This window comes from Hyperolius riggenbachi, chromosome 5 (assembly GCF_040937935.1).
Source record: "Hyperolius riggenbachi isolate aHypRig1 chromosome 5, aHypRig1.pri, whole genome shotgun sequence".
NCBI lineage: Eukaryota > Metazoa > Chordata > Amphibia > Anura > Hyperoliidae > Hyperolius > Hyperolius riggenbachi.
The window spans coordinates 43029693-43054620 of NC_090650.1; the positions used below are offsets into that span (position 1 = coordinate 43029693).

General features: G+C 49.9%; 1 protein-coding gene across 1 annotated transcript in view; it reads left to right on the forward strand.

Moving 5' to 3' along the window:
• Nucleotides 1–24928, forward strand: part of LOC137518156 (macrophage mannose receptor 1-like) — a 335787-nt gene that overhangs the window by 237274 nt on the left and 73585 nt on the right. Inside the window, exon 23 of the mRNA XM_068235568.1 lies at nt 7164–7266. Coding sequence (XP_068091669.1) covers nt 7164–7266 — 103 coding nt within the window. The remainder of the gene's footprint in view (nt 1–7163; nt 7267–24928) is intronic.

A 24928-nucleotide genomic window follows, 5' to 3' on the forward strand; every position in this document is an offset into this window, starting at 1 on the left:
GGAAATTCAGGAATTCATTGCAATATCTTCTCGAGTGGAAGGGTTACGGGCCAGAGGAGAGGTGTTGGGTCCCGGCTCGACGGGTACATGCTCCTGAATTAATCCAGGAATTTCACGCTAACTTCCCGGACAAACCGGGGTTAGAGTGCCCGGAGGTCACTCCTCAGGGGGGGGGGGTACTGTAACGATACTACCTGCTCCTCGCTCCTGCGGAGACGCATCCTCTTCCGGCTTGCGCTCCACGGACTCTTCCTCCTCTGCTAGCGTGCGTTCCAAGGGGCGCACGCCGTACGCCAGGGGGCGGCGCGCGTTCCGAAGGTGACGTCACCAGGTCATCTTAAGCCTTCCGGGAACGCCGCGCCACGCCAGTTATAGCGTCTGCTAGGCTAGCTAGGTAGCTGTTCGTGAAGCTAAGTTAGTGAGTGTTATAGCTTGTGTATCTACATTGCCTTCTGTGTACCGACCTGATTTCCGCCTGACTATCCGTTTGCCTGATCCCTGTATCTATATTGCCTTCTGTGTACCGACCTGATTTCCGCCTGACTACCCGCTTGCCTGGTCCCAGTACCCGTGCCGACTCCAGTACTGGGTGGGAATATTCCTGAGTCCTGTCCTCCTGAGCCTCGGGCCCTCACCACGCACGGCCTGGCCGAGGCGGACTCTGGGAGCTAGGTTACAGTCTGCATAAACACCTTTGTCTATACACTTCTGAATAAACTTGTGCATCCCTGTTAACCCCTTCCTGCTGTCACCGGTGCGAGCCCCACGCCCCAACTGCCCGTTACACTGCCTTTGATTTTAAATTCATGTTTTGATGTCATATTATTTTATAATGTACGGATCCATTTTCCTTTCCTCTGGCATTGCCTACTCCTCAATTAGTGTTGATTTGATATATTATGGATGCCCCCTTATCGTCTCACTGGGTATGCTGAATAATTTTTAAGTATGCCCCCTTAAAGTGAACCAGAGACGAAGCACCCTCATGTATTTTACCATATAGATTTGTGGGAACATTAGAGAAAACACCTACCATGCTTTCTGTTTCATTCTGCACGGCACAGCTTGTTTCTTATCAGACCTGATAAAATCTCCGACTGAGCATTCAGCCTGGCTTTGCTACTATGACTCAGCTATAATGATTCCTGAGCAGAGCCAGCAGGGGGCAGGCTTGGACTTCAAAAGACATGAAAGAACACAGACTGAGCTATAAATATTCCTGAGCAAAGCCAGACTGAATGCTCTGTCGGGGATTTTATCAGGGCTGATTAGAAGCAAGCTGTGCAGTGCAGAATGAAACAGACAGCAAGGTAGATGTTTTCTCTAATGTTCCCACTGATATATATGGTAAAATACATGAGGGTTCTTCGTCTCTGGTTCCCTTTAACGTTGCATCCATACTTGGAATGCTGGAAGCGATTGGCCTGAGCCGGTGAAACACACCATAACGGTGACGTCACCGGAAGTAGTGCAACAGCGGACCAGAAGAGATGTTTTCAACTTTCGGGTGGCACGGAGGAGCAGGCTAACGCCCATGGGAAGGTAATTACACATTTTTTTATATATAAAACACACTTGCCCGCTCTCAATTGTATCCCCTGATGATGGCGGAAAGCCGAAACCAGTCGGGACGAGAGCAGGCAAAGCTGTTTGATCGCAAGTATCCTACGGAGTACCACATTGGTGGGAAGTTGTCTTACCAGTGAGGGTCCTATTTGGCCTAGGACCCTCAAGATGTAAGTGGACCTTGCTGTATTTTGAAGCTGAATGTTTTATGCCTGAATAAAAAGGAACTTTTACTATCCACTGAGAGTATCCCTCTTTATCTTTCTGTGCATGGAGTTTGCACATATAGGTCTGGATTTCCGACAAGAGGGATCTCTGGAGGTGGAATACATCTATTGCTTGCCTAATTAAAGCTGGACCACCTAGCGCTGTAATCACAAAAACAAGTGTCCACAGGCCTCAGGCTCTGGTTAACATCCCACGGGGAGCCACGGATCAAGGCAGGAGGTTCGTCAAGCCTCCCATAAAGTACTGTCCATACACATGCAATACAAATCTGGACTCAACCCTCCAGGTGAAATCTTCAATGTTTTATTGTAATGCTTTTTGGAATTACAATAAAACATTGAAGATTTCATCTAGAAGGTCGAGTCCAGATTTGGATTGCATGTGTATGGAAACCACCTAGCGCTGTGACACTAACTGTGCATTGTTATCTGTGGAGTGGATGGACATTCTTCTGAAACGGCAGCGGTGTTCTTCTTTGAAGGTCCAGCTCTTATAGTCTGGGGCACCTCTACAAATATTACAATACCTCAACATGTCAGTAACAGGGATGCTCATCCGGATTTCGGATATCCGGGTAACCTGGATATCCAAACCTTTTAGCAGTGTCCGACCGGATTTGGATTCCGGATACCTGGGCAGAAATCCGCATAGCACTATGTGGATTTCTAGCTGCATACCCGGATATCCGCGGATATCCACGGATATCCGGATCCGAATAATGCAATTTCCGTTTCGGCGGTAAAATAAAATATCTTTCACTGCTTCCTATCTCTCCTATCCCCTCTGTCAAAAGCCAGCTTACATACATTGGCCAGGAATCGAACCAAGGTCAACTGCTTGGAAGGCAGCTATGCTCACCACTATACCACCACCAACGCTACATGCTGCTGAAGCCAGCCTAGCATGTACCATTGCGATATACCCAAGAGAAAAATGAGCTTGGGTACATTAGTTGAAATAGTTACACTACAATCTATGTTACAGCAAGGCCCTAATGACACTTTCTCTTAAGGGGCTATGGCCGCCGATTGGCCCATGTGGTAAAGCAAGGTGTAAAAACCAAAGTACACCTAGCAGAGAATGGTTTAGATCCATCGAGCTCTGGGTTATGGGCTCTGCACGCTTCAGTCACATAAGTGGGGCTACGAATGCTGCTATTTGGCTACAATGAGTTGCAGTCAAAAGGCACTTGTGACTGGCAGCTGAGACTGAGCTTCCAACCAACATGCAATTCATCCTCCCTTGTTAAAAGGGCCCCAAAGAGAATCCAAGCTAACAAAGTATTGCAAAAAACAAAACAAAAAAAAAAAGCAAACAATATCAAAAGAGAACAACAATCGCACTTATGATGATGGGATGTATTGTGCAAGGTACTGTACCAATACTAGCAGTGTGCACATATGTGCCTTGAAGCTAAAGTCACTGCGCTGGACACTCACTGAATGCAGAGAACTACGATATAACAATATCAAAAGAGAACAACAATAGCACTTTTGATGTGGTGTATTGTGCAAGCTACTGTACCAATAGCAGCAGTGTGCACACCTGTATCAGTGCACTGTGGACAGTGAGACACACAGAACTGCGATAACCAGTGGCGGTGCCTCGCTGGGGCTTACCCAGGCTTACGCCCCAGCTGTCAACCTGTTAGCCCCCCTTAACATGTGATGTGATGTGATGCTGATGTGACATGTGAGCCTTGGGCTCACATGTCACATCAGTGATGTGATGCTGATGTGACATGTGAGCCTTGGGCTCCCAGACCCAGCCCACCACCACCCCCAGCCAGGCCTGAGCCTGAGGCCTCCCTCTCTCTCTGTCTCCCCTCTACTCCCCAACCCACCCCTCACCACCACCAGCCAGGCCTGAGCCTGGGGCTCCCAGACGCAGCCCACCCCCAGCTAGGCCTAAGCCTGGGGCCTCCCTCCCTCTCTCTCTGTCTCCCCTCTACTCCCCAACCCACCCCTCACCACCACCAGCCAGGCCTGAGCCTGGGGCTCCCAGACCCAGCCCACCACCAGCCAGGCCTGCGCCTGGGGCCTCCCTCTCTCTCTGTCGCCCCTCTACTCCCCAACCCACCCCTCATCACCACCAGTCAGGCCTGAGCCTGGGGCTCCCAGAACCAGCCCACCACCTGCCAGGTCTGAGCCTGGGGCCTCCCTCCCTCTCTCTCTGTCTCCCCTCTACTCCCCAACCCACCCCTCACCACCACCAGCCAGGCCTGAGTCTCGGGCTCCCAGACCCAGCCCACCCCGAGCCAGGCCTGAGCCTGGGGCCTCCCTCTCTCTCTGTCTCCCCTCTATTCCCCAACCCACCCCTCACCACCACCAGCCAGGCCTGAGCTGCCTTGGGGCCCTCAGTCCACCACCACCAGCCAGGCCTAAGCATGGGGCCTCCAGCCCACCACCAGGCAGGCCAGAGCTGCCCTGGGGCCCCCATCCCACCACCAGCCAGGAGTGATCCTGGGGCCTCCAGCCCACCACCAGGCAAGCCAGAGCTGCCCTGGGGCCCCCAGCCCACCACCATTAGACAGGCCTGGGGCGTCCAGTTCAGCCCACCACCAGGCAGGCCTGAGCTTCCCTGGCCCCTGGGGCCCCCAGCCTACCACCACCAGCCAGGCCTGAGTCTGAGTCCTTCCGCCCATCCCACCACTATCTCTTATGTGCATTTAAAGGTGAAATGCTGTCTGTCATTACATGCATTTACTGGGCAAACGCTGTCTGTCATTACATGCATTTACTGGGGAAACGCTGTCTCTCATTACATGCATTTACTGGGGAAATGCTGTCTCTTATGTGCATTTAGTGGTGAAACGCTGTCTGTCATTACGTGCATTTACTGGTGAAAGGCTGTCTCTTATGTGCATTTAGTGGTGAAACGCTGTCTCTCATTACATGCATTTACTGGTGAAAGGCTGTCTCTTATGTGTATTTAGTGGTGAAACGCTGTCTCTCATTACATGCATTTACTGGTGAAAGGCTGTCTCTTATGTGCATTTAGTGGTGAAACGCTGTCTGTCATTACGTGCATTTACTGGTGAAAGGCTGTCTCTTATGTGCATTTAGTGGTGAAACACTGTCTCTCATTACATGCATTTACTGGTGAAAGGCTGTCTCTTATGTGCATTTAGAGGGGAAATGCTGTCTCTCATTATGTGCATTTACTGGTGAAACGCTGTCTTTCATTACGTGCACTTACTATTGAAAGACTGTCTCTCATTACATACATTTACTGGTGAAAGTCTGTCATTACGTGCATTTACTTAATATTTTTTTTTTATGTAACTACATTAGCTGGTACAACTACATTACAGTTAGCCCCGCCCACATGACATCATGACCATGCCCACTCCGTTTCCCCCCTAAGCCCCGCCAGCCAGCCATTGTGCCCCTTTTGAGCCCCCCCAAAAATCTGAAGCTGGAACCGCCGCTGGCGATAGCACAACAGTAAGAAAACCAATGTACCAGTACCAGCCCTGAGTGGTCAGGACGCTGTACTAACAAAACCTATAAACCAGTACCAGCCCTGAGCAGGACTCTTTGTGTGCTCAGGACACTGTACTAACAAAACCTATGTACCAGTACTAGCCCTGAACAGGGCTCTTTGGGTGCTCAGGACGCTGTAGTAACAGCAAGAATGTCAGTGGGGACACAGAACAGAGGCCTAACTATGCTTTCCCTATCTGCAGATGGCTCTCTCCCTGCTCTCACTGACAGCTAGAGATATCGCGAATATCGAAAAACAGCAAAAACGCGAACTTCCGCAAATGTTCGCGAACATGCGAACCATCATGGGCTTCAATGGGCAGATGAAATTTAAAATCTGCAAAGATTGTTACTGGCCACAAAAGGGATGGAAAGTTGTTTCAAGGGGTCTAACACTTGGACTGTGGCATGCAGGAGGGGAATCCATGCCAAAAGTCCCAGCAAAAATTATGAAGTTGACACGAAGTCAGGTATTAATCCCTAAAGGACAGAAATCACACTACATTCCTACAAATAATGCACTGGAGTGGTACTGTGGCTCCAGCTTAATGTAGTAACAATACCAGTAGTGTGCACAGCTCTGGGTGTCAGTGGGCTGTGGAGTGTCACACACAGAGAAATGCAATAGTGTTGTCAGAATACAGTGAAATAATAATGCACTGAAGTGCTACTGTGCCTGCAACTTAAAGAGAACCCGAGGTGGGATTTTATTATGCTAGTGGGGCACAGAGGCTGGTTGTGCACACTATAACCAGCCTCTGTTGCCCCATGGTGTGCCTCAAAGACCCCCCCCCTGCGCGCCGCTATACCCCCGCAGTGCTGGCGACAATGTTTACCTAAGCGCTGTCTGTCAGCGCCGCTCCCCCGCTTCTTCCTTATCGGCGCTACCCGCCTGTGTCCCTTCCCTCCCGCTGATTGGAGGGAAGTGACATGGCGGGTAGTGCCGATGCGGAGGAGGCGGGGGAGCGGCGCTGACAGACAGCGCTTAGATAAACATTGTGCTGGTGACACGCTGCGTGTCGCCAGCACTGCGGGGGTATAGCGGCGCGCAGGGGGGTCTTTGAGCCCCACTAGCATAATAAATTCCCACCTCGGGTTCTCTTTAATGTAGCAACAGCAGTAGTGTGCGCACAGCTCTGGGTGTCAGTGGGCTGTGGAGTGTCACTCTCACTCACAAAAAAAAGCACACATTAGACCAATGTACTAGCCCTCAAAAGGGCTATTAGGGGTGCTTTCAAACCAAGTGAGGAACAAGAACACAGGCCTAGCTAATGCTTTCTCTACCTATCTGCAGCAAGTCTGACCCTGCTCTCACTAACAGTCAGCAACCAGCAAAAAAATAATCCAATATGGCCTCCGCAACTGCTTTTTAATGGGGGGTGGGGGGTCCATGAGGGGGTGCTAGCTGATTGGCTGCCATATGTCTGCTGCCTGTGAGGTGAGGGGTCAAAGTTTGGCTCCATGATGATGTATAGGGGGCGGATCGAACACGCTATATGTTTGCAGTTCGCCGAGAAAGAGAACAGTGGAAATTCGCTGGGAACTGTCCGCCGGCCCATCTCTACTCACAGCAAAGCTACAGGCTGACTGTATAATGGCTGACGTGCTGGTGTTTTTATACAGGAGTTGTGTTCCGGGAGGGAGAGCTAGCTGATTGGCTGCCATGTGTCTGCTGACTTTGGAGTGAGGGGTCAAAGTTTGGCTCCATGATGATGTATAGGAGGCGGGTCGAACACGCCATGTATTCACCTGACAGGGCGGGCACGAACACCCGTTCTTTGCTGTGAACTGTTCGCTAGGCAAACAGATCGGGCCATCTTTAATACTAAATACTAATTCTTTATTCTAATTATGTGATTAACAAGTGCTTATGTTTCTGTGTAGCCGGACTGTGTTTTTATGAATACCCATGACATCTTCAAAGCTGGGAAATGGAAGGACACTCCGTGTGACGAACGTAAAGGATACATATGCCAGAAACATACGGGTAAGCCTGGTGTAAATTAACGTTGGAATATTTGTACTTATTGTGTATGTCTTTGAAAATATGTACATGGCCATTATGATTTTAATTATATATTGTTCTGATTGTTGCATTAAATAAACTGTACAAGGAACTTTGGGATTGGTTCACAAAACACATCTCATGATTTATCTCCCCTTACTTATTTTCCACCGCAACTTTAAAGGGAACTAACCACATTTTCTCTCACTGGAATTTCTCCCGGCATAGAAGTTGCCATGTTCAGAGACGCTATACACAATGACACACACAATTTATTTGAAGAAACTGTCCTAAATACCCAACCCCTCTGTCTTATTCAAAGAGTTTTCTTTATTTTCATAACTATGAACATTGTAGATTCACACTGAAGACATCCAAACTATGAATTAACACATGTGGAAGTAACCAAACAGTGTGAAACAACTGAAAATATGTCATATTCTAGGTTCTTCAAAGTACCCACCTTTTGCTTTGATTACTGCTTTGCACACTCTTGGCTTTCTCTTGATGAGCTTCAAGAGGTAGTTACCTGAAATGGTCTTCCAACAGTCTTGAAGGAGTTCCCAGAGATGGTTAGCACTTGTTGGCCCTTTTGCCTTCACTCTGTGGTACAGCTCACCCCAAACCATCTCGATTGGGTTCAGGTCTGGTGACTGTGGAGGCCAGGTCCAGGCATGCTCAGATGTACCAAAATTCGGTTCGGGTACATTCGAATTCATGTCCGCATGACATTCGAATTCGCCTTCGACCACGAAATTTGGTTCGGATTCAGATTCGGTTCGGGTGTCGGGCTCAAAATTCGGTAAAAAATTTGTGTTCGCAAATTCGGATTTTTTTTTTTAAAGAGAAATCACATTGAAATAGGTGTAATAAAAAAAAAAAAAAACGTGACGTGTGGCACTGGCAGCAGGCAATGCATTGTGTGGACCCTGGCGGTGGGGCCACTGACAGCAGGAGGATAAATACAGCAGCAGGAGGATAAATACAGCAGCAGCAGGAGGAAGAGTGACGTGTGGCACTGGCAGCAGGCAATGTATTGTGTTGACCCTGGCAGTGGGACCACTGACAGTAGGAGGATAAATACAGCAGCAGCAGGAGGAGTGACATGTGGCACTGGCAGCAGGCAATGCATAGTGTGGACCCTGGCGGTGGGACCACTGACAGCAGGAGGATAAATACAGCAGCAGTAGGAGGAGGAGTGACGTGTGGCACTGGCAGCAGGCAATGTATCGTGTGGACCCTGGCGGTGGGTCCACTGACAGCAGGAGGATAAATACAGCAGGAGGAGGAGGAGGAGGAGGAGTGACGTGTGGCACTTGCAGCAGGCAATGTATTGTGTGGACCCTGGCGGTGGGACCACTGACAGCAGGAGGATAAATACAGCAGCAGGAGGAGGAGTGACGTGTGGCACTGGCAGCAGGCAACGTATTGTGTGGACCCTGGTGGTTGGACTACTGACAGCAGGAGGATAAATACAGCAGCAGGAGGAGGAGTGATGTGTGGCACTGGCTGCAGGCAAAGTATTGTGTGGACCCTGGCGGTGGGACCACTGACAGCAGGAGGATAAATACAGCAGCAGTAGGAGGAGGAGTGACGTGTGGAACTGGCAGCAGGCAATGTATTGTGTGGACCCTGGCGGTGGGACCACTGACATCAGGAGGATAAATACAACAGCAGCAGCAGGAGGAGGAGGAGGAGTGACGTGTGGCACTGGCAGCAGACAATGCATAGTGTGGACCCTGGTGGTGGGACCACTGACAGCAGGAGGATAAATACAACAGCAGCAGCAGGAGGAGGAGGAGGAGTGACATGTGGCACTGGCAGCAGGCAATGCATAGTGTGGACCCTGGCGGTGGGACCACTGACAGCAGAAGGATAAATACAGCAGCAGTAGGAGGAGGAGTGACGTGTGGCACTGGCAGCAGGCAATGTATTGTGTGGACCCTGGCGGTGGGACCACTGACAGCAGGCGGATAAATACAAAAGCAGCAGCAGGAGGAGGAGGAGGAGTGATGTGTGGCACTGGCAGCAGGCAATGCATAGTGTGGACCCTGGCGGTGGGACCACTGACAGCAGGAGGATAAATACAAAAGCAGCAGCAGGAGGAGGAGGAGGAGTGACATGTGGCACTGGCAGCAGGCAATGCATATTGTGGACCCTGGCGGTGGGACCACTGACAGCAGGAGGATAAATACAACAGCAGGAGGAGGAGGAGGAGTGACGTGTGGCACTGGCAGCTGGCAATGTATTGTGTGGACCCTGGCGGTGGGACCACTGACAGCAGGAGGATAAATACAGCAGCAGCAGGAGTAGTGACATGTGGCACTGGCAGCAGGCAATGTATTGTGTGGACCCTGGCGGTGGGACCACTGACAGCAGGAGGATGAAAATGAGCGTGGCGTAATATGTTGCCACTTTATAAATACAATAAATACATAAATCAATTCATAAATTCATAGATAAATAAATGCAGCAGGCCAGCAGCAGCAGGAGGAGTCACGTAGAAATACAATAAATACATAAATAAATTCATAGGTAAATCAATGCAGCAGGCCAGCAGCAGCAGGAGGAGTCACGTAGAAATACAATAAATACATAAATAAATTCATAAATAAATCAATGCAGCAGACCAGCAGCAGCAGGAGGAGTCACGTACAAATACAATAAATACATAAATAAATTCATAGGTAAATCAATGCAGCAGGCCAGCAGCAGCAGGAGGAGTCACATAGAAATACAATAAATACATAAATAAATTCATAAATAAATCAATGCAGCAGGCCAGCAGCAGCAGGAGGAGTCACATAGAAATACAATAAATACATAAATAAATTCAAAGGTAAATCAATGCAGTAGGCCAGCAGCAGCAGCAGGAGGAGTCATGTAGAAATACAATAAATACATAAATAAATTCATAGGTAAATAAATGCAGCAGGCCAGCAGCAGCAGGAGGAGTCACGTAGAAATACAATAAATACATAAATAAATTCATAAATAAGTCAATGCAGCAGGCCAGCAGGAGGAGGAGTAGTCGTCACGTATGGCAGCAGGCAATGTATTGTAATTCCCAGGCAGGCACCTCATGTCCTCCTCTCGCCGACAACAGGTGCCAGGAACGTGCCTTCTATCGAGACCTGGTTAATCTTCAAAAATGTCATTCTGTCCACACTCTCTGTGGACAGACGAGAGCGCTTCTTGGTGACCACGCCACCGGCCACACTGAAGCCCCTCTCAGACAGCACGCTGGAAGGGGGGCAAGACAATACCTCCAGGGCTTTCTGGAAAAGCTCCCTCCAGATGTGCAAGCGCACCACCCAGTACTCCATGGGGTCCACAGGCTCCTCGCTGCTGGTGTCAAGCCCACTGAAGGACCCCATGTAGTCGGCCACCATCTGGATCATGCGCTGGCTGTGACTGTCAGCGAAGGTGGCTGCTGCCCGCACCTCCTCTCTCGGCTGCTGTACCTTCATGTAGAACGCCTGCGTCAATGACAGCAGGTCTCCTGGGCGCCTGACGCTGCTGCTGGCAGCAGGCACCGGCTGCTGTGCTGGCTGCTGGAAAGGGAAAGAGGAGGTGGAAGGCGGGAGGGAGGCTTCTTCCAGTCGCCGAACAAGGATCTCCTGCAACTCCCTTGCTTGCTGCTCACGGTCTCTGGCAGGCAGAAACTGATCCCACCTCCCCCTCAGCCGTGGGTCCAGGATCATGCTGATGCAGGCATCCTCCCTCGCTTGCATCCGCTTGACCCTGGGGTCTGTGCACAGGCAGCGCAGCATGTGCGCTGCCATGGGGAACAGGGTGGACCGTCTAACAGAGACATCAGGGTCAGCGTCCTCCTCCTCCTCTTGCCCCTGAGACTCTTCCTCCTCTCTCCACCCTCGCACCACTGCTGCTGCGCTTCAATGTTCTCCCCCAGCAGCAACGTCCAGCACCTCCAACTCCTCCTCCTCCTCCTCCTCCAGGGACTTAAATACCTGCGTAGCAGTGGACTGCACAGGCGGCTGCTGTTCCAGCTGCTTCAGGGCCTCCTCTCCCAAATCCACCAAATAGCCAAGTGCCCTGTCCAGCAGACAAACAAAGGGCACCCACTGGCAGAGGGATGCCCGTTGTTCACTCACCAGGTTGGTTCCCTGCAGGAAGGGAGCCAACATCAAGCAGACCTGCTGCATCTACCCCCATTGTGCTTGGTGAGGAGCTGGAGTTTGGTGCTGCTGCTGCCGGTGCCGGCGACAGTGGCATCATAGATGTACCGGTTGACAGCCCTCCTCTGCTCAACCAGCCGCTCCAACATCGCCAGGGTGGAGTTCCAGCGAGTTGGCACATCTATGATGAGGCGGTGTCGTGGCAGGCCCTCCTGCTGCTGGATGTCTGCCAGTTTTGCTGCGGCAGCTGCTGAGCGGCAGAAAGTGCGCACAATTTTCTGCGCCGCTTCTAACAGCTCCTCCATCCCCAGGTAGGTGCGCATGAAGTTTTGCACCACCAGGTTCAGGACGTGGGCCAAGCAAGGGACGTGGAGCAAGTCTCCACTGCTGATGGCAGACAGCAGGTTGGCGGCATTGTCGGACACCACCAATCCCACAGTGAGGCCTCTGGGGGTCAGCCACGTCCTCTCCTGCTCCCTGAGGTACCGGAGCATGTTCGATGCCGTCAAGGAGTTTTTCCCCAGGCTTTTCATCTCCAGCAGCGCTTGGCAGTGGCGGGCCTTCACGCTGCTGGAGAGACGGGATCGCTTGGCGGTGGGAGCTGCTGCTTCTCCCCTGACCCCGTGCGGTGGCACCACGTAGTGGGCGACTGGTGCCGCTGCTGCTGCGCCCGAGGGTGGACCTGCTGCTTCCTCGCTCGGGCTTTCCACCAGGCTGAACCAGTGGGCCGTAAAGGACAGATAGCGCTCTGTCCCAAACCGGCTGCTCCATGAATCCATGGTTATGTGGATCCGCGCACTCACAGCGTTATCCAGCGCGCGGCCCACGTTTGCCATGGCAGAGCAGTGCAGTGCTGGGATTGCCCTGCGGGAGAAATAGTGGCGGCTGTGGACTTGCCACTCCGGGATCCCAACCTGCAGCAGCGCTCTGATGTCACTCCCTTCCTGCACAAAGGAATATGGCAGGAGCTGGGAGCACATGGCCCGGGAAAGCAACCCATTCAGCAACCGGATGCGCCTGTGGGCGGGAGGCAGCACCTTGGTCACACCGGGGAATGCTTCGCTGAGCAGGGTCTGGCGGCGTTTGCCTGCATGGGAGGATGAGGAGGCCACTGTGGAGGGAGCTGATGATGAGGCCACTGAGGACTGGCTGCCCGGGGGGTGGAGGTGGGAGTGAGTTGCTGCTGTGCTCCTGCTGCTGCTGGATGGGCAGGAGGGTCGGCTGCTGCTGCTGCTGCTGCTGCTGCTGAAATCTTTGCAGTGGCTGTCTGGCTCTGACCACTGCCTGCACCACTTTGCATCAGCTTCTCCAACTCACTAAAGTCCTCAAAATGTCTGCTCTGTGAGTGGGTCTGCAGGCACGAGGTACCCAACTTGAGCAGATCGTGACCTCTGCTGAGCCTGACATGACAACTGTTGCAAATTGCACGTGTCGCGTCCACTGGGCACTTGGTGAAGTACCGCCAGACTGGGGACTTCAACCTGCTCTTTGAGCTTGAGGGCTGGGGTTTTTGGGTGCCCTTGGAGGATTGTGCCATTTTGGTTTTAGTTGGAGGTTTGCTGCGGGTGGTGGTAGCGACTAGTGTTGGGCGAACAGTGTTCGCCACTGTTCGGGTTCTGCAGAACATCACCCTGTTCGGGTGATGTTCGAGTTCGGCCGAACACCTGGTGGTGTTCGGCCAAACTGTTCGCGTTCGCCCGAACCGCTCAATTCCTGGCCGAACCTGGCCGAACAGGGCCCCTGTTCGGCCGAATACGGCCCCCCTATGGGGTCGCAGGCATAAGGGGGGAGCATGCCCCGATCGCGGGGGGGGGGGGGGGGTCAGAAATTCCCCCCACCCCCTCCGCTAGCGCTCCCCCCTCTGCCCGCTTCCCCATACAAAAGTTTAAGGAAAGTACCGGTGGTAGTGGATGGCCTGGCAGTGGCACTGTGGAGTGAGGAGGAGGAGTCCGGAGAGTGACGCGTTGAGGGAGGCCGGGCAGCGGGCGTGAGGTCAGAGAAAGGGCGGAAGTACCACAAGGGTACTACCGCTGAACCGCCCGCTGCCCGGCCTCCCTCAACGCGTCACTCTCCGGACTCCTCCTCCTCACTCCACAGTGCCACTGCCAGGCCATCCACTACCACCGGTACTTTCCTTAAACTTTTGTATGGGGAAGCGGGCAGAGGGGGGAGCGCTAGCGGAGGGGGTGGGGGGAATTTCCGCCCCCCCCCCCGCGATCGGGGCATGCTCCCCCCTTATGCCTGCGACCCCATAGGGCCCCCAAAAGCGGGATGTTCGGGGAGTTCGGGGTTCGGCCCGAACATGCCGAACATCGCGGTCATGTTCGGCGAACTTTCCCGAACCCGAACATCCAGGTGTTCGCCCAACACTAGTAGCGACTGAAGCAGCAGGCTGTGGCTCCTGTCTTCCACGCCCTGTGCTGGCCGCCTTGCTGCTGCCACGCCTCTGCGCCAGAGACGCCTCCTCCTCCGATGACGAGCTGCCTTCAACCAACTGTGCTGGTGGTACTGGTGGCACATAGGAAGGATCCAGCAAGTCATCATCATCAACCCCAAACATATCCTGTGAGCCCGCCTCAACCAACTCCTCTACCCCAACATCCCCTGCATCACGCCCCTCCTCCTCAGCGCCAACAACAAACTTCTGCACCTCAAACTCCTCCTCCTCCTCCTTGGATGGCCCCATCATCTCCAACTCATACTTCTCCAAAACATCCCTGTACATGGTCACAGTCTCAGGGGAGAAGAGCGTGCTCATTGAGGGCAGGCTGGTCGATGGGGTCACCGTGACCATGGCCTCAAGCGCTGGTGGAGGCCTGCTGCGGACCGGAGTGCTGGTGCTGGTGGCACTGGTCTCGCTGGTGCTGGAGGCCTTGCTGGAAACGGTGGCTTCCTGCTCCGCCATCATTTCCACCACAGCCTGCACCTGACTCTCCCCAATGGGCCGTGGGCGACGACCCGTCTCAAAGATCCCTGCGGTCAGTGGCTGGCGGCGGACCAGTCCCAGACCTTCTGCTGCTGCTGGCAGTGGCTCTTGCAATGGCGCTGCCTCTCCTGGTGGTGCCTCACCCTCTACCTCTGCCAGTCATTGTGCACTATACAAATACAGTAAAAAAAAAAAAAAAAGTAGAAGAGGGCGGGAAAGGGTGTAAACTTTAATAAAGTCTGTGTTGGTGGTGACTTGGTGGTGACTAGTAGTACTAGTAGACAGTAGTAGTAGTAGTACGCACTCAGGTAACTAAGAAATACCTAGTGTACTACACTATAAGTAAGTCGTGCGGCAGACAGTCGGTGACAAATACAATCGGTCCCACACGGTCAGACGCAATCAATCAATAGGCTCGGGCAGGTGACAGACAGTCACCGGTCACTCACAACGGATGCTGGTGGTGGCCTGTGTGTGTTGTAACTCTTATTTATTACACACTACAGATGATAATAAAATCACACAGTAACAGACAGTGAAAAAAGAAATAAGTGATTGGGTACTAGTAGTATAGTAGTAGACTAGACACTAGTAGTAGTACGCACGCAGGTAACTAAGAAACACCTAGCGTACTACACTATAAGTAAGTCATGCGGCAGACAGTCGGTGACAATTACAATCGGTCACACACGGTCAGACGCAATCAATCAATCAATAGGCTCGGGCAGGTGACAGACAGTCACAGGTCACTCACAATGGATGCTGGTGGTGGCCTGTATGTGTTGTAACTCTTATTTATTACACACTACAGATGATAATAAAATCACACAGTAACAGTGAAAAAAAAAAAAGTGAACAGGTACTAGTAGTATAGTAGTAGACTAGACACTAGTAGTAGTACACACGCAGGTAACTAAGAAACACCTAACGTATTACACTATAAGTAAGTTGTGCAACAGACAGTCGGTGACAATTACAATTGGTCACACACGGTCAGACGCAATCAATCAATCAATAGGCTCGGGCAAGTGAGTCACAGGTCACTCACAACGGATGCTGGTGGTGGCCTGTACAGTCAGTAACTAACTAACACAGTACTGAAACTAATAAAGTAACAGACTACAGCTGTAATAAATAATTAACTAAACTAGTACTACTAAGTACACAACTAACTAGAACCCCTAACCTACCTAAGCTAGTAGTAGGCTAAGGCTACCTAGGCTAGCAGGCCTATCCTGCACACAGACTAACACTAGCCTAGCACAGTATACACTATACACTAGCTGACTAAAAACAATCAAAATACTAGCTAACTATATAAGACAACAATAAATGTGTTTAGGAGGTGTTTAGGAAGCAAAATGCTAGGTTTAGCAGTGAAATGCACTTGCTCAGACACAGCACAGCACTGGAGAATCTCTCAGTACCAAGCAGTCTCACAAGTGCGTGGATCCGCAAGATGGCCGCCGCCTTATATAGAGGAGGGGAGGGCCAGGCTCCCCTCCTCTGATTGGTTGCTAGGGTTGCCAGGTCCTCGGCTGGAGGACTTTTGAGTGGCCCAATGACGTCATCCCCGAATCCCGAAGCCAAAACCAAACCCACAGCTCCATCCGGCCAAATTCGAGTGCGCACATTCGGGAGACTTCGGATTCGGCATGGAATGCATTATTCGGGTTCGGGTTCGCATTCGGCAAACCTTAAAAATCACCCGAATTTTCGGGTAAACTTCGCATTCAGGGTCCTGCTGAGCACCCCTGGCCAGGTCATCTGGTGCAGCACCCCATCACTCTCCTTCCTGGTCAAATTACACCTCCTGGAGGTGTGTTTGAGGTCATTGTCCTGTTAAAGAATAAATGGATGGTCCAACCAAATGCAAACCGGATGGAATAGCATGCCGCTGCAAGATGCTGGTGTAGCCATGCTGGTTCAGTATGCCTTTGTAACGTTTGTGGCAGCTACGGCGAACAGCACCGCCGCCGCAGCTGCCTCCAGCTCCCTACCCTTTAGTGGTCCCGTGCCTTGGGCGTCTAGCACGCCGAGGACGGGTCTTTCGGTCGCACATAGGGCCACATTGACGCGTGGGCGCGCGCACCCGTCATGACCTTTATGCAGCCAGGAGATGTATCAGCTGACCTGCGGGTCGGCTGACGTCTCGCCGTGCGCCCGCCGCTGCTGATTGGCTGGCGGCAGGGGGGCGTGCCTCAGAATCTCCTCGGGCTCTTAAGCCCAGAAGAGTCATTCATTCCCTGTCTGCTGTCGTGAATACTTTCGTGCTAGCGATCAGACCTTAGACTAGATCCCCGGTGTTGAAACCAAGGACTTCACACCTAGACTGGGAGATTGTTATATTGTTAATGATTATCTGTGTATGATTCTGGCTATACTCTGACCTTGCATCTGCTCACTGATTCTGTACTTCTGCCTATCTGACTTGTTGCTGAACCTCTGCCTGTTTACCCGTTATCCTTTTGCCTCACGATTCTGTCCTGATACTTACCTCTCTGTTGCCGAACTTAGCCTGTCTGACCACTCTGCCCTCACCAGTGGGCCTAGCCTCTGGTGAGGGATTCTTTGTATACAATCGCCTGCTCCTCAGGTGATCATTAGTTGCAGGATTGTTTGTATCACCTGCTCCTCAAGTGTCCACTAGGCTGCAGTACAGTCTTAATCACCTGCTCCTCAGGTGATCACTAGACTGCAGTACAGTCTGAATCACCCGCTCCTCGGGAGATTCTATCTCTTCAGTATCAGTATCTCCAGCTTGCTGGGGCTTGTACGCTATTATACAGTCAGTGTACTGATTGTACCTCACCAGCCCCTCTGGTGAGGTCTCGCCAAACTATTGCGTTACGGTTGCACCAATCACTATTCACACAGTCTGTGTTAACTATACTGGCATTATTGGTGATTCTGCAGATCACCTAATAATCTGGTATAGTGTCTGTATTATTGGTGATTCTGCAGGTCACCATATAATCAGACGTCTGAGTTATAATACCCAACCATTAAAGCCGTCAATTTTGAATAAATCCCCAACAGTGTCACCAGCACATCACCCCCACAGCATCGCACCTCCTCCTCCATGCTTCACAGTGGGAACCAGGCATGTAGAGACCATCCGTTCACCTTTTCTGCGTCGCACAAAGACACGGTGGTTGGAACCAAAAATCTCAAATTTGGACTCATCAGACCAAAGCACAGATTTCCACTGGTTTAATGTCCATTCCTTTTGTTCTTTAGCCCAAACAAGTCTCTTCTGCTTGTTGCCTGTCCTTAGCAGTGGTTTCCTAGCAGATATTCTACCATGAAGGCCTGATTCACACAGTCTCCTCTTAACAGTTGTTCTAGAGATGTCTGCTGCTAGAACTCTGTGCGGCATTGACCTGGTCTCTAATCTGAGCTGCTGTTAACCTGCGATTTCTGAGGCTGGTGATTCGGACGAACTTATCCTACGCAGCAGAGGTGACTCTTGGTCTTCCTTTCCTGGGGCGGTTCGCATGCCAGCCAGTTTCTTTGTAGTGTTTGATGGTTTTTGAGACTGCACTTGGGGACACTTTCAAAGTTTTCCCAATTTTTCAGACTGACTGACGTTCATTTCTTAAAGTAATGATGGCCACTCGTTTTTCTTTACTTAGCTGCTTTTTTTCTTGCCATAATACAAATTCTAACAGTCTATTCAGTAGGACTATCAGCCTATCAGCTGTGTATCCACCTGACTTCTCCACAACACAACTGAAGGTCCCAACCCCATTTATAAGGCAAGAAATCCCACTTATTAAACCTGACAGGGCACACCTGTGAAGTGAAAACCATTTCAGGTGACTACCTCTTGAAGCTCATCAAGAGAATGCCAAGAGTGTGCAAAGCAGTAATCAAAGCAAAAGGTGGCTACTTTGAAGAACCTAGAATTTGACATATTTTCATTGGAGTCAAACTTTTTGGTTATGTACTATACTTCCACACGTGTTAATTCATAGTTTGGATGCCTTCAGTGTGAATCTACAATGTTCATAGTCATGAAAATAAAGAAAACTCTTTGAATGAGAAGGTGTGTCCAAACTTTTGGTCTGTACTGTACATCATCATAATAATACAGCAAACATTGCATTATGACTGTGGTAGGGATTACTTTGTGAGCTTCCCTGAGGACAGTGAGAGACCTGACTATGTAAAGTGCTGTGGAAGGTCATGTCAGTGTTATATAAATACTAAAAAAAAAATAATTATGTCCAGAGCTTAGCCACACCCACAACTCTACTTAAAAGTACGCTTCTGACTCTGCGCCCTTTCCGTCCAAAACATTACTTTTTTGGGCCTTTTGTCCTTCAAAAATAGAAATTAGGTTGTCAACCCTGTCGCAAGGACCTCCCACAGAGGCCATGAGCAGGAGGAAAGCAGCACAAAAAGGAGGGACGGGGGGGGGGGGGGGACACCCGACACCCGACACCCTCCTCCTTCAGGCGTGCATGGAATACTTCACCTGACCCTTGCATTACAAGTGCTGGAGCGCTGCATCACCATCACGTGCCGCAGGTCTCCGCCTTCACTGTTGCTCACTGTGCTACACATATCTGAAGGGGGGAGAGCGTGTAAGGACTCTAAGGAGGAGACCCAGGTGAGGGGGGAGGGAGTCTGACATTACCCACCTTGGCGCGCTTAGTATGCCACAGTCGCTCCTTTCCTTTTGGGGGGGGGGGAGGATTGTCTTTTAATACCCAGCACCGGGTGCCAAATATCCTAGGTACGCCACTGACTATACTTCCACATGTGTTAATTCATAGTTTAGATGCCTTCTGTGTAAATCTACAATGTTCATAGTCATGAAAATAAAGAAAACTCTTTTAATGAGAAGGTGTGTCCAAACTTTTGGTCTGTACTGTACCTGTACACGTGCGTGGTTCCAATTACAAACCCCTGTCTCACAGATAGCGTTCCATCCTGTCTGGGCCTTTCCCCCAATCCCTGTCACTCCAGCAAATCTGATGACACCCTGCCCCAGCATGGAGGAACATCAGGGATCACTTCTTCCTGCACTCCATAAAACTACACAGATGCATCAGCAAGTCCTCTCTTGTGAGGGGATCTGTGCTGGAAGTGCTGCTCTGTAGGGCTCTCCCTGATCCTGCTGATATGAATGACTGAGTGGAGTTAGCACAGTTTTTGCACAGTGATCTTACAGTGAGAGAAGGCCACAGAGACCAGTACTCAGGTAGCACATCTGCACATCCGACATTTCATGCGCTGCAGATCACAAGTCCTGTTGCTGTTCTGCCAATGTCCCTGCATGTCTTCATTAAGAACTTAGCAAGCAAGCCTGATCTCAGGCTGAACACCTGCTTATATCTGTGTGCAAGGAAGCTCATTCTCCTGCATATCATGGGCCTGTAGACAATTCCACCCCCAAACCAATCTTAACCTAAAACATTAATGACAAACAAATAAGACTCCAGAGCTGGCATTTTAAAGGTCGTGGCCAATTTTATTTGGTAAATATAAATATAATAAAATAAGTGAAATACATAATTGAGGTCGATTGACCAACTTTAATAAAACATTGCACAACCACGATTTTTTCATATCTAACTACCACAGTTCAGATATGCTCTTCTCACCAACAAGAAATACGACCCCAATACTTGTAAAACTCGAACTTTTACAAATAAAACTTGACCACGACGAATCCATTCAGAAGAAGGGAAGGGTGGGTGGGGAGCTCACCTATGCCACAGGGGTGACAGGCAGCTAGGTGGGGAACGGACCTCCTTTATATACACCTGATCTGTCTCTGATTGGTCGGCCTAATCTTCCTCAGGGCATAGTAACACCTGGCTAAGTATATCAACCTGCCCTGCCGACCAATCAGAACCTCCCAAAGGTTCCCCTGCACTGCAGTGCTCTTTTGACCAATCAACATCCAGCTCACCTCAGAGAGGGAAAATGAACTGGATGTTGAGGAATTCTCCTGACAGGCCTAACTTCATTTTACCTCAAGTATAGCTAGTGGGGATTGCCACAGGCACATGTGTGGCCTACCTAATTGTTCGGCCCCTGTTATTTTTGTAATAGTTTTGTCTGTGGATGGCTGGACCAGCTCTGCACAACCAGTTGAAAGGTGCAGCAAAGATTTCTGAAGTGTTTGTGTCACAGACAGAGGCAAAGGAGGCTTATATGTGATAGACATCTCCTTCCTTTATCTTGGAATTAACTACAATGATTAGTCAAGCGTGGAAATGAATGTAGTGAGCACTTGATTCTCCACAGAAAAGTTATGATGCGTATTTCTGTACTATGCGGGCAGTTTGCAATATCTTTTATCTGGGGAGCCTGAGAGAGTGACACTGTGACATTATCGTTGCTGACACTGATTTGTAAATAGAGCTGGCTGTTTTCAAAGTGTTTTTTTTTCCCCTACACATGGGTGGATGATGGAAGAGGGGATTTCTGGGATTATACATTATGGCATGATATTGATAAACTGACTGCTTGCCAGGGCCGGGCCGAGGCATAGGCTGGAGAGGCTCCAGCCTCAGGGCGCAGTGTAGGAGGGGGCGCAGAATTCATTCAGCTGTCATTCCTAATTGTGTTTGAAGCAGAAAGAAATAAGAAAAGGGGATACATAGCAGTGACTGCCAGCCAGATAACTAGATATTAAGGTGTTAGGGAGGTTGTGTGCTCTGTGGCGCCTCTTAGTCTAATAGCAATCAGTGTGTGAAGGCTGGGGTGGGAGGGATGGAGGGGCGCACTTTGGTGTCTCAGCCTTGGGTGCTGAAGGACCTTGTCCCGGCTCTGCTGCTTGCTTATCCATATCATGGTATGTTCCCAGAAATCCCCTCTTCCCCACTAGCACCAACCATGTATATAGGAAACACTCAGAAAAACTGAGGGGTAGTTGTAATGAACATAAAGTACATTGAAAGTATATCAAATCTGAAACTTTATTGTAGCCAATAGTGTGTGTATGTATACGTATGGGGGGGGGGGGGGCGCTGCAGGTCTTCTTGCCTGGAGTGACAAAAAGGCTAGCGGCGCCCCTGGGTAATGCAAGCGTTGTTGTGGTAATGTGGGTGAAGCAAGTAATTAATTTACTACTACTGCTACTACTATTATCTGTCTTAACTCATGATTCATCTCTACTTATGGGCCCTGGTACACAAACCGCCAGCAATATTGCTGTGCTCAGGCAGTGCATGGCAATATTACCGGCGGTAAACCACAGAACATGGGTAACGTGAGCGTTGCTATGGTAATGTGTGTTACTTGCGTAACGCAGGTTACCAATATGAAGAAGGCCAGCTTCTCATTCGGGATGAATATAATGCAGTTACAAATCGCGTGTTTTTGCTGTGTCTGTGGATAAGAGCAAGCTCAGTGAGGGCAGGCTGGTCGATGGGGTCACCGTGACCATGGCCTCAAGCGGTGGTGGAGGCCTGCTGCGGACCGGAGTGCTGGTGGTGGCACTGGTCTCGCTGGTGCTGGAGGCCTGGCTGGAAACTTTGGCTTCCTGCTCTGCCATCATTTCCACCACAGCCTGCACCTCACTCTCCACAATGGGCCGGGGGCGACGACCCGTCTCAAAGATGGGCGCAATGCGCTGCTGTTGCGCCTCTGCACCCTCCTCCACAACTCTGCGGTCAGTGGCTGGCGGCGGACCAGTCCCAGACCTTCTGCTGCTGCTGGCAGTGGCTCCTGCAATGGCGCTGCCTCTTCTGGTGGTGCCTCGCCCTCTACCTCTGCCAGTCATTGTGCAATATACAAATACAGTAAAAAAAAAATGTAGAAGAGGGCGGTAAAGGGTGTAAACTTTAATAAAGTCTGGGTTGGTGGTGACTTGGTGGTGACTGCTGGTGCTGGACAACAAAAAAAGAAAGATTTTATTTTTATTTAAATAGTAGTATTAAATAGTAGTAGTAGTACTACTACTAACAGCAGTAGTGTAGTCTACAGTACTAACTAACTCGTGTGACGGACAGTGACAATTAAAGTCAGTCACACATGGTCAGACGCAATCAATAGGGACGGGCAGATGACAGTTGCAGGTCACAATGGATGCTGGCCTGTGATGTAACTATTATTTATTACACAGTACAGAAGCTAATAAAATCACAGACTAACAGTAAAAAAAATGTACTGAACGGATAGTAGTAGTAGTAGTAGTAGTAGTACGCAGGTAACTAATAAATCCCTAGTGTACTACACAATAACTAAGTCGTGCGGCAGACAGTGACAATTAAAGTCTGTCACACATGGTCAGACGCAATCAATAGGGGTCGAGCAGATGACTGTCTGTCACAGATCACAACAGATGCTGGCCTGTACACAGTCAGTAAGTAACTAACTATTGATGACAGTCACAGGTCACAACGGATGCTGGCCTGTGATGTAACCAGTGGTGCTCAGCAGAGCTCGAATATTCGAGTAGCTCGAATATTCGAGCTCTTTTTCAGCTATTCGAGCTCGGTATTCGAGCTCCGAATAGCTGGAGCTATTCGAATGGGCTATCCGAGTACACTCGAATAGCCCATTCACTATTCGAGCTATTCGAGCAACTCGGCGCTATTCGAGCTCGGTACCGAGCTCGAATAGCGTCATAGCCCAGATTGATGTCCTTAGAGCCAATCAGAGGGCTCCCAGGCCCTCTGACGGCAGCCAATCACAGAGGGGGACCCTGGCCAGCCCCTACCCTATAAATAGCGGCCGCCATGTTACGTTTCTCCATGCTTGCCTGAGACTTGTACAGAGAGAGAGTTGCTCCTTTGTGCTTTGGCTTAGCAAGTGCTCTATTGTGATCATTTACCTAGCGTTTTTGCTCACCTACACCTGCCATATACACCTATATTGTTGTTAGTTAGATAGACATTGTATTTTAGTTAGTAGCTTGTGTGTTACATTAGAGACAGGCAGCTGCTGCAAGCTTACAGGTTTAGGCCTCAGGGGGGCCTTGCCTCTGTGGGCAGCTGTCCTCTGTTTATTTCTCTCATCTATACCAGTATTTCTGCTGTCCTTTACTAATAGTATTGTAGTTATACTGTACTAGGAGTAGGACACTCACTGACTGTCACTGTTTATAGGCTACTAGCTAGCTCCTGCGTGTGTGCACTCACTCACTGTCTGTGTGTACACACACTCTATTTCCTTCTGATTACTGATAGATTATTGTTAGTTAGTTGTACTTACTGTTACTACTTACTCTTACTGTACTAGGAGTCTAGGACACTCAGTCAGACAGTCACTGTGTTCATAGGCTACTAGCTCCTGCGTGCGGTCACTCACTGTCTGAGTGTACACACACCACCCACACTCCATTTCCTTCTGATCGCTGATTGATTATTGTAATTAGTTAGTTCTACTTACTGTTACTACTTACTCTTACTGTACTAGGAGTCTAGGACACTCAGTCACTGTGTTCATAGGCTACTAGCTCCTGCGTGCGGTCACTCACTGTCTGAGTGTACACACACCACCCACACTCCATTTCCTTCTGATCGCTGATTGATTATTGTAATTAGTTAGTTCTACTTACTGTTACTACTTACTCTTACTGTACTAGGAGTCTAGGACACTCAGTCACTGTGTTCATAGGCTACTAGCTCCTGCGTGCGGTCACTCACTGTCTGAGTGTACACACACCACCCACACTCCATTTCCTTCTGATCGCTGATTGATTATTGTAATTAGTTAGTTGTACTTACTGTTACTACTTACTCTTACTGTACTAGGAGTCTAGGACACTCAGTCACTGTGTTCATAGGCTACTAGCTCCTGCGTGCGGTCACTCACTGTCTGAGTGTACACACACCACCCACACTCCATTTCCTTCTGATCGCTGATTGATTATTGTAATTAGTTAGTTCTACTTACTGTTACTACTTACTCTTACTGTACTAGGAGTCTAGGACACTCAGTCACTGTGTTCATAGGCTACTAGCTCCTGCGTGCGGTCACTCACTGTCTGAGTGTACACACACCACCCACACTCCATTTCCTTCTGATCGCTGATTGATTATTGTAATTAGTTAGTTCTACTTACTGTTACTACTTACTCTTACTGTACTAGGAGTCTAGGACACTCAGTCACTGTGTTCATAGGCTACTAGCTCCTGCGTGCGGTCACTCACTGTCTGAGTGTACACACACCACCCACACTCCATTTCCTTCTGATCGCTGATTGATTATTGTAATTAGTTAGTTCTACTTACTGTTACTACTTACTCTTACTGTACTAGGAGTCTAGGACACTCAGTCACTGTGTTCATAGGCTACTAGCTCCTGCGTGCGGTCACTCACTGTCTGAGTGTACACACACCACCCACACTCCATTTCCTTCTGATCGCTGATTGATTATTGTAATTAGTTAGTTCTACTTACTGTTACTACTTACTCTTACTGTACTAGGAGTCTAGGACACTCAGTCACTGTGTTCATAGGCTACTAGCTCCTGCGTGCGGTCACTCACTGTCTGAGTGTACACACACCACCCACACTCCATTTCCTTCTGATCGCTGATTGATTATTGTAATTAGTTAGTTCTACTTACTGTTACTACTTACTCTTACTGTACTAGGAGTCTAGGACACTCAGT